This window comes from Choristoneura fumiferana, chromosome 13 (genome assembly GCF_025370935.1).
Source record: "Choristoneura fumiferana chromosome 13, NRCan_CFum_1, whole genome shotgun sequence".
NCBI lineage: Eukaryota > Metazoa > Arthropoda > Insecta > Lepidoptera > Tortricidae > Choristoneura > Choristoneura fumiferana.
The window spans coordinates 15,686,005-15,702,522 of record NC_133484.1 but is presented as its reverse complement, the minus strand read 5'-3'; the positions used below and the strand labels follow the sequence as shown (position 1 = coordinate 15,702,522).

The 16,518-nt window shown below is 40.2% G+C and overlaps 1 protein-coding gene across 34 annotated transcripts in view; it reads right to left on the bottom strand.

The window, feature by feature from the left end:
- The window catches only part of LOC141434168 (uncharacterized), a 500,735-nt gene that overhangs the window by 462,331 nt on the left and 21,886 nt on the right, over window positions 1-16,518 (bottom strand). The window contains exon 5 of one of the 34 annotated variants that reach the window (XM_074096505.1): window positions 1,628-5,871. The exons of 29 other annotated variants lie outside the window; for them this stretch is intronic. In XM_074096505.1, the coding sequence (XP_073952606.1) occupies window positions 5,549-5,871 (323 nt within the window). In that variant the 3' untranslated portion in view covers window positions 1,628-5,548. Of the gene's footprint in view, window positions 1-1,627; window positions 5,872-6,040; window positions 10,138-12,559; window positions 12,892-14,525; window positions 14,822-15,850; window positions 16,135-16,518 lie in introns of those variants that run through there. 4 more of the 34 variants (XM_074096492.1, XM_074096507.1, XM_074096513.1 and 1 more) reach the window with 4 other exon arrangements.

The window sequence follows — 16,518 nt, the reverse complement described above, 5'->3', positions numbered from 1 at the left end:
ACATATTAAAGCTGTATCATTTTTTTTGTTGTTTTCTGGTAGAACCTGGGTTTTTCGTGGTTGTGTTCGTTATAGTACTTGATGACTTCGCCGCGCTTGTTAGTCCTGGCAGTAGCCTGGCACTGCTTCTTGCGCCGCGAGCACACCCAGTAGGTGGCCGCGGTCTCTACGAAGGAGAACCCTGCTAACACGAGGTGCTTTTTGCCACGTCCGGTCGGAATATACGCTGCTGTTATTTTACCTAAAATCGACACGTTGATAATTATCAAACAATCGTTACATAGTGATTAGATATGACGTTAAATCAACGTTACCGTTAAAAGTCAACCAATTTAATTTATTTTAACTCTTATAAAATGTCACTGCCAATATTCGTACAATAAAGCATTTCAAACGCAAAAGTACAACAATAAACTTCGTATACTATACACCTATTTAATAATTATTAAATTGCTACGAGCATCAACTGTTTACAAATTTACCAAACGTTACAACCTTGAGAAAAAATATAGGTACTAAGAAAATAAAGATACTAGGTACTGATTTATTTATTACATCACCAAAATCTTTATTTCGGACACAGCAGAGACACTATGTACGTGCGAACTTTGCAACAAATCTATTCATGATTATACTTATCATAGAGTAATACGACATCATTATCTACAGTGTATAAATGTTGGCGTGGCAGGAGGTCGCCGTGTGCGAGGTCTTAAAATGCGTGCGCCCAATGGAACTTACGATCTTAAGTAGTAGAACTTGCCGCAAATGATCACCGGTTCTTGCTGCTTCGCGTGCTGATGCTGAAACGGAACTCTGGGTCCTGAGGCTTCCTAAGACGCTTTCCTAAAGATCATGTCAGGAACAACAGGGAAAACTTCGTTTTTAACCACTGAACCGTTTGCCATAAAATTTTGCGTAGCGTGATAAAATTATTCTTCGCATGTGAAGTCGTTGGCAACAGCTGGTAGGTATATTTATTTATTTATTTATAAAATACAATACGGCTTATAAGTTTAGTTAGATAGTATGTATGTATGTAAACTCTTTATTGCACATAAAAATAAAATAAAAATAAATACAAATACACAGAAAGGAGGAGGAGGAAGAGTTTATAAACCTACAATACTCAATACTCAATATTTACAACCTATCTACCTACTTTCAAGCGTTAAGTGACGCCGATTACTTTATTTTTATTACGTTACTCGTAGGTATGTACATAAACATAATAACGTTGATAAAAAGTTAAAATTCTAGGAAGCAAAGTAAAAAGAATCTGTATCTATACGTACCTACTCAATGGAACAATAAACAGGTAGACTCAGTGTTTATTTGTATTTAGAAACACAGAGCTGATTAAAAAAAACTTTTACCAATTCTTTGTATGCCAGGAAAGTGCTAATTTCACGCAGGCGCAGACGAAGTAGCGAGTAAAAAAAAAATATATAAACAAGAAGGAAACCTCATTTATAACGATTCATGATGTTCCACAAAATGTTGATATTATTGACGCTTGAGAAATTTTATCTTTATAGTACTTATCATCTACGTAAATAGATACCTTTAACCCCGAGTCTCGTTCGTAGAGCTTTATTAGATATATTAAGAAAAAAATAGACCGTAATTAAATTAAACATTAACTTTATTTAAACCCTAAGGAGTAATACTCTTGATAAAATGTAACGATGTCTTTTTAAATTTAACCATATAAAAGGTATCAAAAATTTATTTTCATATGCTAGACTTACATCAAGTTTGTAAAGCCATACAAATTTTTAAAAGGAATGTTTCAGTACATCAATTTTTGCAATTGACAATGGACCCATTGTTAACAATGAAGGCACTTTTTTCTTAATTTAAAAATCTAATACCAACATGTAATAAATACACTTATCATCATAGAGTTCATAACAATAAGATAAGTACATAATAAAAGTCATTAATATATGTAATCTAATAAAAATCAGAAGTGTATGTATATAAATAACCGTAATCGTACCCTGGAAGTGTTGCCGGTGCGTGAGTTTGTATGATTATTTATAGTCCAATAAATTGAAAGAAAGGAAATGTATGTGGTGGTATTATGTATGTGTGGTGGTATGCAAAAGGATTCAAAAATAATACAAAAGAGGATATGAATTTTGGATGAATATAAATCCGTATTTTAATGAGACGCCAAATACTTGCTCTTGCAACTAGTAAGTTGATTCCCTTCGGCCGCGTACGTAACCGGAGTTTCGTAACCAGTTGCGGAAGAAAACTTTTTCGGTCTTGTTCGAAACCGTTTGCGAACGAAAACTATTTTGTTCTAATACGAAACCAGTTACGAACAAACTTTTTGTTCTTGCACGAAACTAGGATCAGTGATCGACTTCTGGTTTTTACTGAAACTTATTTTCACAGTAGAGATTTTTTCCAATCAGAATCGACACAGACACAGTGTTGACGGAGCTCCGCTAGCGGAGTTCCTACTTTTGTGTAGTTTAGGCCCTTATCGGGCCGATGTAAACTTAACATAACCTAAACCTACCTATGTTTCTGTGTATTAACATTGGGAAAAACGCGATTGTGAAAATAATATTGTTTTCTTACACATTGAAATTTGTGAATGAGTTTCAAAAGAAGATTCTATATTATGTATGGGAAACCAGTTTAGAAAACAGAATTATTTTTCTTCATTCAAAACCAGGTGTCCGAAAAAGAAAAATAATTCTGTTCTCTAAACTGCTTTCGAAACTTTGGTACACTACAAAGCGTGCCACTTGTTATTTTAAGATAATTTTCGCGACATGATAAGTACGTAGGTATTCATTTAATCAAGAATACACGATTTTTTTCACTGCTCCAAGGGGGAGCTGACCTGAGCATTTTGTTATTAATTTTAGTATAACATAGGTATAGGTAGTGCCACAGAGTTGAACATTTATTTTATGGAACCAGTTCTTGACACTACCTATGTAAGTAAGTATATACCTCCGCGCGTTCCTGAGAAAAAGGGTCTTGACAGACGGACGGACAGGTAGACAGACTGAGAACGAATGTTCTCAAATCTAAGCGACGTTAGGTACGTTGGGCTCCTATTTTTCGATAGTACCCAATTCAGATTGGGTACCCAGTAGGTACCGGAGAGGTTAAATGCTACTATTTTTATTTAAAATAAAATTAGGTAGTTGAAACTCATTTTAATTTTAAAATTGGTAATTTTTTATGCGTTGTAATTAACGCAGCTACTTTAAACTGTCATTTCTGTCCTCAAATTTAATTATTTGTCTTCTAAATTAATAAATCAGCGACTAATTTTAAGCGTCTACTAAATACTTTTCAAGCGACCATAAATTGTGTAATCCAAGCTACGTTTTAATGAATCAGCATGACGATTATTATATAGCAACTAAATTTGTAATATGTCTACAAATGTTTAGCTGCTAATAAGTGCCTTTATTGCATCTAATTAACAATTTCAACAGACTCTAATTAAATATTATCACCTCTATTTATATAAGTTTGTATACAGAAATTATGACTGAATCTACCATAAATGAACATCAAATTTATTTATATTGTCATCAAAAAATTAATAGTGGTAGGTCAAATTTTATATTACGACCAACATTTTTATACCTGTGTTATAATTTATATAATAAGCGACTAAGGGGCTGTTTCACCATCCATTGATTAGTGTTAACTAACGGTTAAATGTGATGCCATCTCTATTTGTTTTGTTCGAATAGACGGAGACGCAAGACGAATAGACCAGTCGCGCGCCCGACCCGCACCCGCGTTCTGTGTGAAGGCGTCCATATACCGCCATGCAAATACGCCCGTCGCGGGCCCGCGCACGACCCGCGCCCGCTCTCTGTGTGTGTTGCCCTTTAGAATCTTAATGACATTCAAGCAATTAAAAAAAAAGTTTAAAAACAAAAACTATATTGGTTTAAAGTTGACACGTCGTTAACAGAAATGGAGCTCACGCGTGAACATTTCCGTGCCATAATTTATCACAATTTTCGTCGCGGCTTATCTCAAGATAAATGTCTCAGCCAACTTGTTTCGATTTATGATGTTGAAGCACCGAGTCAAACGACAATATACCGCTGGTAGGTATGTCGAATTCCGACACGGTCGTGTTTCGCTCAGCACTGTTCCTTCTGCAGGTCGACCAAGAACAGCGGTCACGCCTGAAAACATCGCAGCTGTGCGAACTATATTAGATGACCGTCATGTGACATACGAGCAGATTCGGGCTGTTATCAGTGTCGGAATGACTGCAATTCAGTCGATATTACATAATGAGCTGTGTGTAAGAAAGCTAGTTTCCCGCTGGGTTCCCCACAATTTGTCCGAAGAGCAAAAGGCGGCTCGTGTAGATTGGTGCCGGAATACTCTGCAACGGAGGGAAGTCAAATGCCGTTTATAATATCGTCTCAGGTGACGAATCACGGATTTATTCATACGAAACTGAAAGAAAACATCAGTCAGCAGTTTGGGTCTTCGAAGACGAGGTCAAACCAACGAAAGTGGTTCGCTCCTCATAGTTTACAAAATGTGTATATCTCCATTTTTTGCGTAAAAAGAACCGTTTTTGTATGCCCAAGTTTTGGCGTGTTGAACCTTTAGTTTAAAAGTAGATACTTTATCATTAAATTGATGATCATATTATTGTTTTTAGTAATCTTAGATGGACAACGACACACTGCCTTCTTCTTTGTCGTTTCACTCTTGGCAGAGCGGTCGTGGTCACATTAAGGCGTCCGCGTCGGTGGTAGTGGCGGTCATAGCTCTCCGTACGATCTCCCGCCATACCTATCCCTCTGTTGGCACACACTCTCGCCCCGTTATTTAACTGTGTCGACCCCCAGATTGACAATCGAAATATCCATTTTAAGACGGGTTAATATTCATCCAAATTAAACTAATTCATGTCTATGTGTCAGCTTTGTGATATGCGCCACCGGGAGAAAGATCGAAAAAATGGAACAAAACCTAGTACCAAAAAAACGGAAGGGTGTTACGATTTGTTCAACAAAGGCATGTGCCTTATAATTATGTAATTATGATTACAAATTCCTGTGGACATATTCTCATATCTCTTAACGTTCTCTTGACACTTCATCACAATATTCTACACTACTAACTAGCGATTATTTGTCTACATTGCTTCTCTTGTAAGTCTTATCTAAATAATAATATTATTGACATTATCAAATATACTAACACAATAATTTCCGTATTCAAGCACGCAAATACAAAATCACGTCGTAATATTGGCGTTACGTTAACGTTACAATACGTACCTACCTAGATACTAATTAAATTTCGGTTAATAAGCCAAAGATTCACTATTTGCGCGAGGAAACTAAGCGGCGTGGAAGAAAATCAACGAATGAGAATGCTGGGCTGCAAAGAAAGGAGAATGAAGCAATCTCTCTGATCGATTTTTTCCTCGCTTTCTGTTCAGCTTCCTTGTACAGCTGTGAAGTGTGGAAATTCATTCGGAATGACATTAAGTGTAAATGTGTAAAGGCAATAATGGTGTAGGTATAGCTCAGTCATTGAGTGAAGCGTCCATAATGGCCATGGCGTCGAGGTTGACGCCGATGGGCGTGTTGACGCTGTAAGCGAGGCCGGCGTCGACCGCCTTGCGGCCCGGGCGGCGCGCGGGCAGCCCCACTGCTCGCGGCGGGTGGTTGTGCATCCCCTTCACCGCCACCACGCTGGACCCCAGCATGTGTATCCGAGCCTTGCAGTTCGTTTTCTTCGACGTACAGCGCCATATCACCTTATCCCGCAACTTGGACTCCTCGCAGAATGGAAACGTGTTCACCATCATAATTATCTTCCCTCGCCGAGACTTCAGGAATTTTATGCCTGCGGAAATATGCACTTCGGTTAAAAAACATAAAAAAATCAATACGACGCTACTCAGAACCCACAACCGCCTTAAAAATTTGTTATAAATGGGTGCAATAAAAGGAGATTTTGGTCTATTTTTTTATTGTAAGGAACTTAAAGTATCGAGATGAAATAAAACTAGCGGTTTGATAAGTACAATTTAATATGATTCCATAAAATACCCCGTACACGAACAAAAATCTTAGTATATAATGGTAGGTATGAAATTACACTATTTGTAGTAATTGTAGATAATTGCGAGTAGTTAACAGTAAAATGAGGTAGATAGATAGATTTCAGAATTAGGTACAGTCAGCCGAGTCCGCGCGGGAAGCCGTGGCGCGTGCCAAGTGCCAACAACAAACACGTTTACCATACACTTACGAGATTCATAAATTATTTAACAACATGAGCAATTCAACACACCACAATCTCCAATCAGACCAAAACTTTATAGAAAAATTACATCACATCGATTCACAAATATTAACTTGATTAGTTTGGAAAACGTGTATGTTAATAATTTAATATGATAAGTAGATACACCTAGCTACTTTACAGAGCGCTGTCGTGCAAGATGAACTTTCTGGAGCCAGATCAGCTTCGCGAAGATGAAAATTTTGACTTCCATTCAAATTTTAATTTGATCTGATTCGAATCAGTAATTCACACACTAAATTAGTGAAAGTGCCAACTAAAAGTCATATCATTTAAATAATTGACGAATATTAGGTAGTGACCAAAAAGAGCAGCGACGCGACGTATACCTAATGTTAAACCTTTAATTAATCCTAATTAGCATCTAAATCTATGCTTATCAATGTAATACAAACTGTCGCCACGGCTTCAATATAAACGAGTCACCTATAGTATTTGGTCTAGTTTATTATTTATGTTTACCAATGGTCTTGTAGACGGATCACTCCCAAAATAATCTAAAACCTTACGGAGCAGCAGCATTGCATAAAATTCATTAAATCAGATAAAACTCACTGAAAAGTAATAAAAACATCCCAAAACTTTCTTTAAGTTTTGATAAAAATTCTGAAAGATGTGCGTTATTTAGATATTACCTACCACCTAAGAATATTATACCTAAGTATAATAATCAGTTGCAGTCCTAGAAAAGTTTATCAAAACTAAACAAAGCCGGTTAAGAAGATTTTAGGATTTAAAATATTAACAATGCTGAGCAATTAGGTATGTAAATTCATATAAATAAAAAATAACATGTATTATAAATCATAATGTCACAACAATGTGATGGTTAAAAAAAAGGCTTGAGTGAGAGTGATCCGAACGCGACTAAAGAACAGGTACACTGAAGTGGACGACCTAATTTAATCATGGGACTGCTACTGAACAACCACGATATAACAGGTTTTAGGACAAACAGGAGGCTTCATGCGAAAAACATTGGATAAAACGATCTTTAGCAATGTCGGTTATAGAGTAGTCCAGTAAAATACATATCAAGACCTGCATCCACATAAAATTAACAGTAAATTTAGGAACAGCATAACATTTTGAATCTTGGTGTACAATATCACTGTAGCTGAAGTCATGAGTAAGCTCAATAAGACGTGTCGAGAACCACGCAAGTGGCACGACTCAAAAGAAACTCGTTTCACCTAAAACCTATTAAACCAGAGTCTCGCAGTCCACATGATTACGCTCGCTCGCGAAGTTGTCTTATAGTCTAAATTACTTCCTAGATAATTTATTACATTTATTCACAAATTAAGACCCTATAGCAAATATGTCATCTAAATAACAATAGAAAATAGTAAAAATTTGTACTTGAATCGGAGTCGTAGACAAAAGTGGTCATAAACCTATTGATTAATTAATTAGACGAGTAACAAATCATTTGTTCAAAAACAATCAATAAAATATATTCAGACAACAGTTACAAAAAGAGTCTAATATAATATAATAATTCAGCCTGTATTAGTATTAGTACCTTTCCACTGCGGGACCCAGGCCTCCCATCGCAAGGGCGTGGGCCGCAGCCCGTCCGCAGGCCCACTCATCGCTGAATTGCTTCTAGAAGATGTGTACAGGTTTCCTAACGATGGTTACTTTCATCTAAAAGCTCGTGATAAATTTTAAATTCTATTTCGCACTTAAGTTCCGAAAAATTCAGAGGTGCGAGCCCGGGTTTGAAACCACGACCTTGCTCGGTGGCTGATCGCTCAAACCGTGGAGCTACCGTGGCTGTTTCCTATATTAAAAATCGTTAACAGCTAACGATCGAGTAGATACAAGTTAAAACTAAGTAAAGAGGTAGTTGAGTTTCAATAATAGGTAATGAAGGGCGCGCCGGACCCTGCGCGGCGAGGATCCCGCCCCGGCGCCCCCGCTAGCCTAGCTTAGCCTACCCTAACCTAACACCTTACTCGAGTAAAGCTTCTGAGTATTCCATCATGTATATAAAAATTGTATAATTAAACTAATATACTGTATGACCCGTATAAAAAAGTGAAGAGGTAGTTGATTGAGCTTAAGTACTTAAAATCGATCCATTAAGAGCACAATTGCATCGACGTAACTGAGTGTCGAGCGAGCGCAGAGCACCGCTGAGGTGCGAACATCTTCCTGGGCCATTGTCGGGCCCGGCCGATATTCATTTGAGGCGGACGTCTAATTGTCTAAGTAGCAATAGCTTTTATATCCTTATAAAAGTACGAAATTGTAAAGATTGGACTCTCAAAATAAATTAAGTTTTCTTAAGTACATTCAGTCCAGGGACACAATATTGCTTACATCCGAACTGCGTATGCAAATAGTCGTATTCAGTCACCGACGCGTCGCGGGCGCGGGTCGGCGCCGCGCGCCCGCCTGTTCTGCGCACCTGTGCCGAGTCGCTAATCTACCGGTGTGCTCCTCTATCCTGATCCTGTCTACCAGTTGTCTTGCCTGACCTACTAACCAGCTTGCTAACCTGATACGTCCCTTCCCCGCCAAGCGCTACACTGCGTTTCTGCTTCTTTGACGATGATGCTCGGATCGATTGAGCCAACATTAAATGAAACGCTAAAACCGGCCATAAACTGGATAATAACCATCTACTATTTAACTTCACATCCATACGAGCTGACACTTCACATTCAGAGTTCTTACACATTTAACATCCTTAGCTTTCCTACACGATTCGATAAGTAGCCCACGCCTATGTAAAGGTCTGTGAGACCGCTTAATTAACCTACCATCTCACGTCAAAAAAACCTTTCACTGGTTCCGTCAGGTACGCCTTTCACTGGTCGTAACCTCCAATCCAATACACCACAACATATTTTACCATATTCCATGCATGACCTAAAATGACGTCTTAGATACATCCATTTTACCGATATTAAGTAACTCGACAGTAGCCACCACTCCAATCTAAGCAAACGACACCTTATCCCCTTATACATATAAATTATGCTAAATATAAATTATGCTACATTTCGTGTGCCAAACGCATTCAGAAAAATTTCCTACTCTCGTTTCTTCGTGAACAGCGTCTCAAAAGATTTGCCAATATAACAACAGTCAACGCAACGACGCCGCAACAATCAGCCTCCTTTCCTTTTAAAATTATACACGTCTACATAATGCATCTTCTCATCAACACGGTCCGAATCAGTCCCAAAGTTTCATTCGCTGGCAGGTCAGCTGCGATCCTGCCGGCGGCATTAATCGAGGAAGTCGTGTATAATTTTGGAGGCGAGGCAGCTGTCGCCTAGTCCTCCTCGTTGCAAGGCGTGTCCACCAGCAGCGGCTTGGAGGCCGAGTTGTGCTGCGGCGGCGCGGGCAGCGCGAGCGAGTTGGGCGAGGCCTGGGCGGGCGTGCCGGCGGTGGCGTTGGCGGCGGCGGAGGCGGAGGCGTTGGCGCTGGCGGTGGCGGTGGCGTGCGCGGTGGCGGCGTACAGCGCCAGCGCGTGCTGCAGCTGCAGCAGCTGGTGGTGCGGGTCGATGGGCGCGGGCGCGCGGTGCCCGCTCTGGTGCGGCGTGCGCACCACGTAGCGCCCGTCGGCGAAGCGGCGCACGTTGGGCGGCGCGTGGTTGTGCGAGTAGCGCGACCGCACGATGCGCTCGTGCCCCTCCGGGCCCTCCGTGTTAACGTCGGCCAAGCAGCGTGACGTCAGCCGCGACGAGCAGTACCACTGCTTGCGGCCGTGCGCCAAGTTGTTCTTGAGCCGGAACGTGTAGCCGCGGTGCAGCAGCAGCCGCCCCTTGCCCGCGCGGATGAACCGCGCTGCAAGATCAAAACAAACGTTAATATTATTCAGAATAACATTTGCTTATTCGATACTATCATGCAAGCGCAAATGCCCAAGAGGTAAAACGGACAAAAATTCGTTTGACCTTTTGTCGATACATTCAACTAATACTAAATGTGTTACTTAAGATAAGAAATAAAACAACAACTTAAAGTAGTAGGTATATTTTAATCACTCAAACAATTAAATAAAACGCCTTGAGATTTGGCCTATTTATTTCACTTGCACAAATAACACGTACACAACTCGGTCTGAATAATTAAATAGTTTCCCTAATAAAATAACTTAAAATAAGTAGGAAGTTTTCAGATTCTCTCTATGAGATAATACGACTAAATGAGCAATAAATATTTGGCACCCATGTCTAAACCATTAAAATCATCAGATGTCTATATGGCGATCTACAAGTTTACATTAAGAAAAGGAAGACGAAGTAAATATATTTAGCGGACTCGTCATAGTAAAATCATAGTCATAATCATAGAAAAATACTATTATGAAACCAAAAACGAATTGGTTAACCTGTCCTCTCCCAGAGGCACAAATTTGTGCCCAAATTCCTTTGATCCTGTTATCCTGGGAGATGACAGATTAATGGAGATTTATATCAAATATAAAACAGAGACTTAGAAAATAGCCAAGCCCTGACGCACATAATTTAAACATTTGAACAAAACATTTCGTGACTAGGTAAAGTAGCAACGGAAGACAAAACTTCGATGAATAAATAAATACACGTACCTATTATATATTCATCTTCAACCACTTACATTCGCAATACAGAATTAAGTAAATTTCCTCTGTACCAACCTGATTTAATCTTTAAAAGAATTATGTTGAAAGTAATATATTATAACTAACACCGTACAGAATAATAATTCAATATTATCTACTTGGCACCTATTATTACATCAGTAAATTGAGATCATTGTATTCACTTGTGAGCTTTTGAAACTTATTAACTACCGCAATCATTTGCTCGATTATAAATAAATACCTTTTTTAAATTGACTAGAACAAAAATTTTGACATACTAAGTATACCTGTTTGTTTAATATATATCTATTTGGCACTGAGTCTTAATAGATATAATATGAACATATCTCTGCTGTACTAAGTCTGAAAATCGCTGTTTATTTTTACGCCATCATTTACTACCCCGTACTATTTTCGGCATTCCATTACGTTCTACGGTAGTACACAAATAAGTATGTAAAAATAATTTAGAAAAAAACTTCTTAATATGGTATCCTATTCGTTTTTTGTACAAAATTACACTCGCTACTTAAAGACGATCAAGAAATTGCTTCTACGCTCTAAATGTTAAATGTATTTTTTTTGTATGTACATACCATAGCTACCATACCATAGCTGTAACGTTTTCCCTTGGGTTTATGGTTCATAAAATTCTTCACTTAAAAGGAATTGTCAAAACTGGTAGAGCACTTTCTTGGATGACTCTACGATAGTAAATTCAAAGCATATTACTTTCAAATATCACCACTTTAGGATACTCAACTACGCCGGCTATCGGACGTCGGTAATGATCCGAGAACACTCCTTTAGGTGGCTTCAGACGTATGTTCCGAACTTGCGGTTTTGACTCATTTGCATAAAGGTCTGTGCACGACTACCATCCATCCCAGCCAAGACACGCATGCCACGAGTCGTGACCGGATCATAAGTATAGTTCCCTACCTACCAGCCCCGCAAGTATGCCAACAGACGTCTGTAGACCTTAGGACCTGACCAGAGGCGCTACTACGAAACTCGCAAAGTGGTATAGGCCCACGACCATATCACCACGGCGCAGCGTCGTAACTAGAAACGGCGCGGTACCATGACGTGAAACTGCGTGGAGTCGGAGTGCGGCACGTTGCCGTGTCGTGTATACAATGCGTACCTATAATATATCCGCATCTTGTAGCGCACCGTAAAGCTGCGCGTCCTCTGCATCGGAATCGGAGCGTACGTACCGTACAGAGCGGACGAATTTGTTGTTTTGTATAGATTTATATGGCGCGGAAATGCCGATTCAGTGCACGCACTATCATAGAAATCCATACAAAGCAAATCCGTCCGCTTCGTACGCCCCGACCCCAACGCAGTGGACGTGCAGCTTAAGGGCCACTCGGGCGCCGCGCTGTTACAAATTAAGGTGCCGCGCCGTTAGTGTTGTGACCATTAGTTAGCGCGAACGAAGGGAATGACAGCTCTATGGCCATGTTAAGTCCGCTTTACATGTTGGGCCAACGAAGGCAACATAAGGGACGCGGTTATGGATAAATTAGAGTTACCACAATATATTTCTAACTCTCTCTAACATATGACCGCGTCTCTCAGATTGACCGACGTTAGCGAGTTTAGAGCAAACTTAAGGTGTGAAACCACTGCACCAATCACTAGAATTAATTAATATCTAACTACCCATGCATTGGGGTCGAAGTTGTCGAAGTCGAGGCGCGGCGGGCGCGGCAGCAGCAGCGGCATCGGCGGCGAGCTGTGCGGCTTGGCGGGCGGGCGGCGGCCGGAGCGCGCCGCGTGGTTGTGCTCGCCGACCAGCTTGTGTAACGTGCCCTTCTGGGTGTACGCCTTGCAGCCACAGCCGCCCATAGTGCAACGCCAGCGCACCACTCCCGAGCGCATCGTGTGGGCCGCGTAGAAACTCCGCCCGCGCACCCACAGCCGCGGCCGCCCTCCCGGCCCGACACAGAGCCGCACGTACTTCTCTACCGAAACAAACAACACCTTACAATATTTTTAGGCAGCTACAAAAGTTTCCGAATTCTGCATGCCGAGACAGAAACTTTCTAATCTGCCCTCATGTATTTTCATGCTGAGTAATATGACATGCAACACCACCTTGTTAGCTCGGGTTAAGTTAAATGAAGAAAAGCGTTACGGTGGTACACGATGTTAATCAGTTTTAAAACACTGCACACAAAATGTTGTAAGTATCTATTGCCAGGTCAGTAGACCAGCGTCAATATAATATACATAGTGATATTTTTAGCGCCCTAATTTAACTATCTGAAATTATTTCGCGCTATAATTTTTACAATTATTATATTTTATTATGTATTTAAATTATTGCTTTCAGTCCAGTTCAATATTATTTTCGTCATTATCCATTTCCCTCCTTGGGCGCTACATAATTAATGATAATTGTATGTGTTGGTGAAATAAATAAATAATTAATTGTGCTTTCAGTGAAGGATTATTCTCTAATTAAAATTACTTAAAAATATTGCGCGTATAAAACTAATTGCACTAAATTGTGTATTGTAGTCGACTAGAATGTATAGGTACTCAAATTTTAAACGGCTTAATAGCGCTGAACGAGTAAGCTCTTGTAATTTCAAATAAATATTTTTTCGAATAAGCACAAATACATTTCATTATTAGTAATTATTGCTAGCTGACTAGAAAAACTTAAAACTCTCACACTTATATTTTATAACAATTTAAATATCTGCTACGTAGTCTATTACAACGGTACAAAACGAGATTCAAGAAACACTTGCCTTAGTGGTACCTTCAGAACCAAGCATAGCTCTCTCACAATAACGTCGCACTGATATATCGCTAAATAATTCATTTAATTAAATCGGATGTACCTCTAACATAGTTTTTTTTTGGTTGATTACGGACCCTAATTCAAAAGGAGATATGCATATGACTGACCAGGGCATAAGGTTTGGTATAATTTAGCTTTTAAAATGAATAAAAAAATATTCTGTACAGCGATATATGTAATGTACCTACTAGGTTGTAGCTTTCTAGACATTTGTCAAACCCAGTCCTGTGAGAACAGCAGAAGTAGTTAAATAAATTCCAACATTTCAAAGCATCACATGCACTTCATTAATGGAATGATATTGTTAGACACAATAGACGAAAAAGAAAATTGATAATCATATATTTAGTGCCCACTTAACGAAAGTGGATCTTCTGTGAGTAAGTTACTTAAAGCGACCATTTCAGTTCTCTCCGAGTGAGAACCATGTCACGTCACCATCAACGCCTTAAGGGCTTATTATTTGCTAATTAATCGAAACATTAGTCAGTTAAAAATTTCTGACCGGATGATCTAGCCCAGACTCAGATCCAAGTAAAACCGTTGCAGGTAACGAGCGAAATAATAATCTCTTACCAAGTTGATTTAATGCGAGCCATAATAAGATTGAATTTCATTCGTTTCGTGCAACGATTAAGTAAGCTTGTGACCTACGCTTGTAGTGTCAGAAGACGTCTTAGATCACAGGTCAAATACATCAAGAAAAGACGCCTGAAGATTTTGTTAAAAAGCGGGCACAGTGCGCCGATGGCAGCCTTAGAAGTTGTATATTTTTGGGCCTGTGCTATAAAAATGAGGTGATTATTCGTCTAGCAGAGCTTTCGCTTGAGCAGCGAGAGCGGCGTGTGAGAGCGCGCGATGGGCGACTGCGGCGCCTGCGCCGGAGGGCTGCGGCGGGTCGTGCGAGTGCACATTGCTCAACGCAAATATGCGGTCGTGCAGGGTATGGGCATACGCGCGACAAGTGCGCCGCGTGCATCGCCAACGCACTTTATTCTTCTCAGGAAACACCTTCTCCGCGTAAAACGAGAATCCCCCGAGCCTCATGTGCCTGCGCCCTCGATTCGATATCACGAACTCAACTGTAAAACACCACCACCGTCACTAAATGATACCTTGCAGTCATAAGCATACTACACAGAACAGAGGATGCAGTTTGGATATTAGTTACTTCGGCATTAGAACTATACATAATCATTACCGTGCATTAATCGTGGCAGACTAATTCTGAAACTACATACTCACAAGAAGACAAGTGCAGTTGGTTCGCCCACTCGTTTGGTATCAGATTGCAAAAGCTAACAGAGCTTCAATGACCTTAGGAATTGAACAATCATGTAGAGTGCTTGCGATCGCTTTGTACTCATAGTTTATTAGTGTGTAGAGTTGCCGGTGACCTATCCATTCACTGATATTCATTGCGCCAATTTTCGTTTTGCAGACAAACTATTCACAGATGTTTCATTTGGCAGAGTAATAAGTGGCAACATCTGGACTTCGTAAGAAATCCGTTTAACGACGTTTAACTCGCAATGGCGGGCTGCATGGATGTGCTTCCACAGCGTAACACACAGTGGAAGCACAAAGCTTGTTACTCCAGTCTGCTCAGGCAGTTACCTCCGTTTCGGCTCATTAACCTTTTTTAGTGAAAGGCGGGAATTAGTCAGTCCGGAGAAATTCGATACATGATGATGATGATAAAATTTTGTACAGAATTCATATTTTTTTATATTGCGGCAGTTTTATCATAAAAACCGTTCGCAGAAAAACGATAATCGAATAATCATTTGGCTGAATTTGTATGTGGAACTACGCCTGATTATAAAATAAAATAACTACATAATATATCCATAGTTTTTGATTTAAATGTTACGACGAGAAATGTTGGATTGAACAGTGTCCAAAGCCGGAAGAGCCGGCCGAGGGGCGAGTGAAACAAGCTTCCCGCACCCGACTTAAATAAATCTTTATGCGTTCCGTTACTGTGCCAAATGTTTTTCGCTCAATGAAAATCTGCTAATCCTTTGTAGGTGAAACATTAAATTTGCCACACAGATTTGCCACAAGTTTAGATTTTTTATGAACCGAGTGAAGTGAAAAAATCGTATTGAAGGTACGTTTCCAATTTATTGTTTAGCGATAATTTCAATAAGACTTTCGACAGTCGCATGTTGGTCGAGCGGCGGAACCTGCGGCGGCGGCGGGTGATTGTGGTGGCGCAGGGCGGCGCGCAGGCGGCCGAGCGCCGTGACCGCACGCGCCGGGCAGCCGCGCGTGCGCGCCCGGCACGACCAGTACACGCGCGCCCCGCGCCGCTTGCGCGCCACGAACCCAAACCCGTCCAGCAGCAGCGACGGCGCGCCGCGCCGTGTTACCGTGTAACGCACCTCCGACGCTGCGCAACAATACACCGGTATAACTCTCGTATCACACGAACGCGCATTTTCGACGTAACATTTGAGTCATTTGCGTCTTTTTCCCAATCATCAAACACGGAGACAGGCCTATAACGTGAATAAATAAGTACCACAGAACTAATAATAATAGGAATAGGAATTTTACACGAGCTAAAAGCGCAAGGCGCCTATATATACATGTAGCCGTACGTACATATTATGTATTAATTTTCCAAGCTCATTTTGTGCCGAAGTTAGTCAGCTTAAAGTTTTGTGGTTCAATAAGTATTATTTTCATTAACTAGTTAAGTACTGTAATCTATTAAAGCATATGAAAACAAAAAAAAACTTGAACGCATCAATAACAGGAGGCGGAAAAGTGG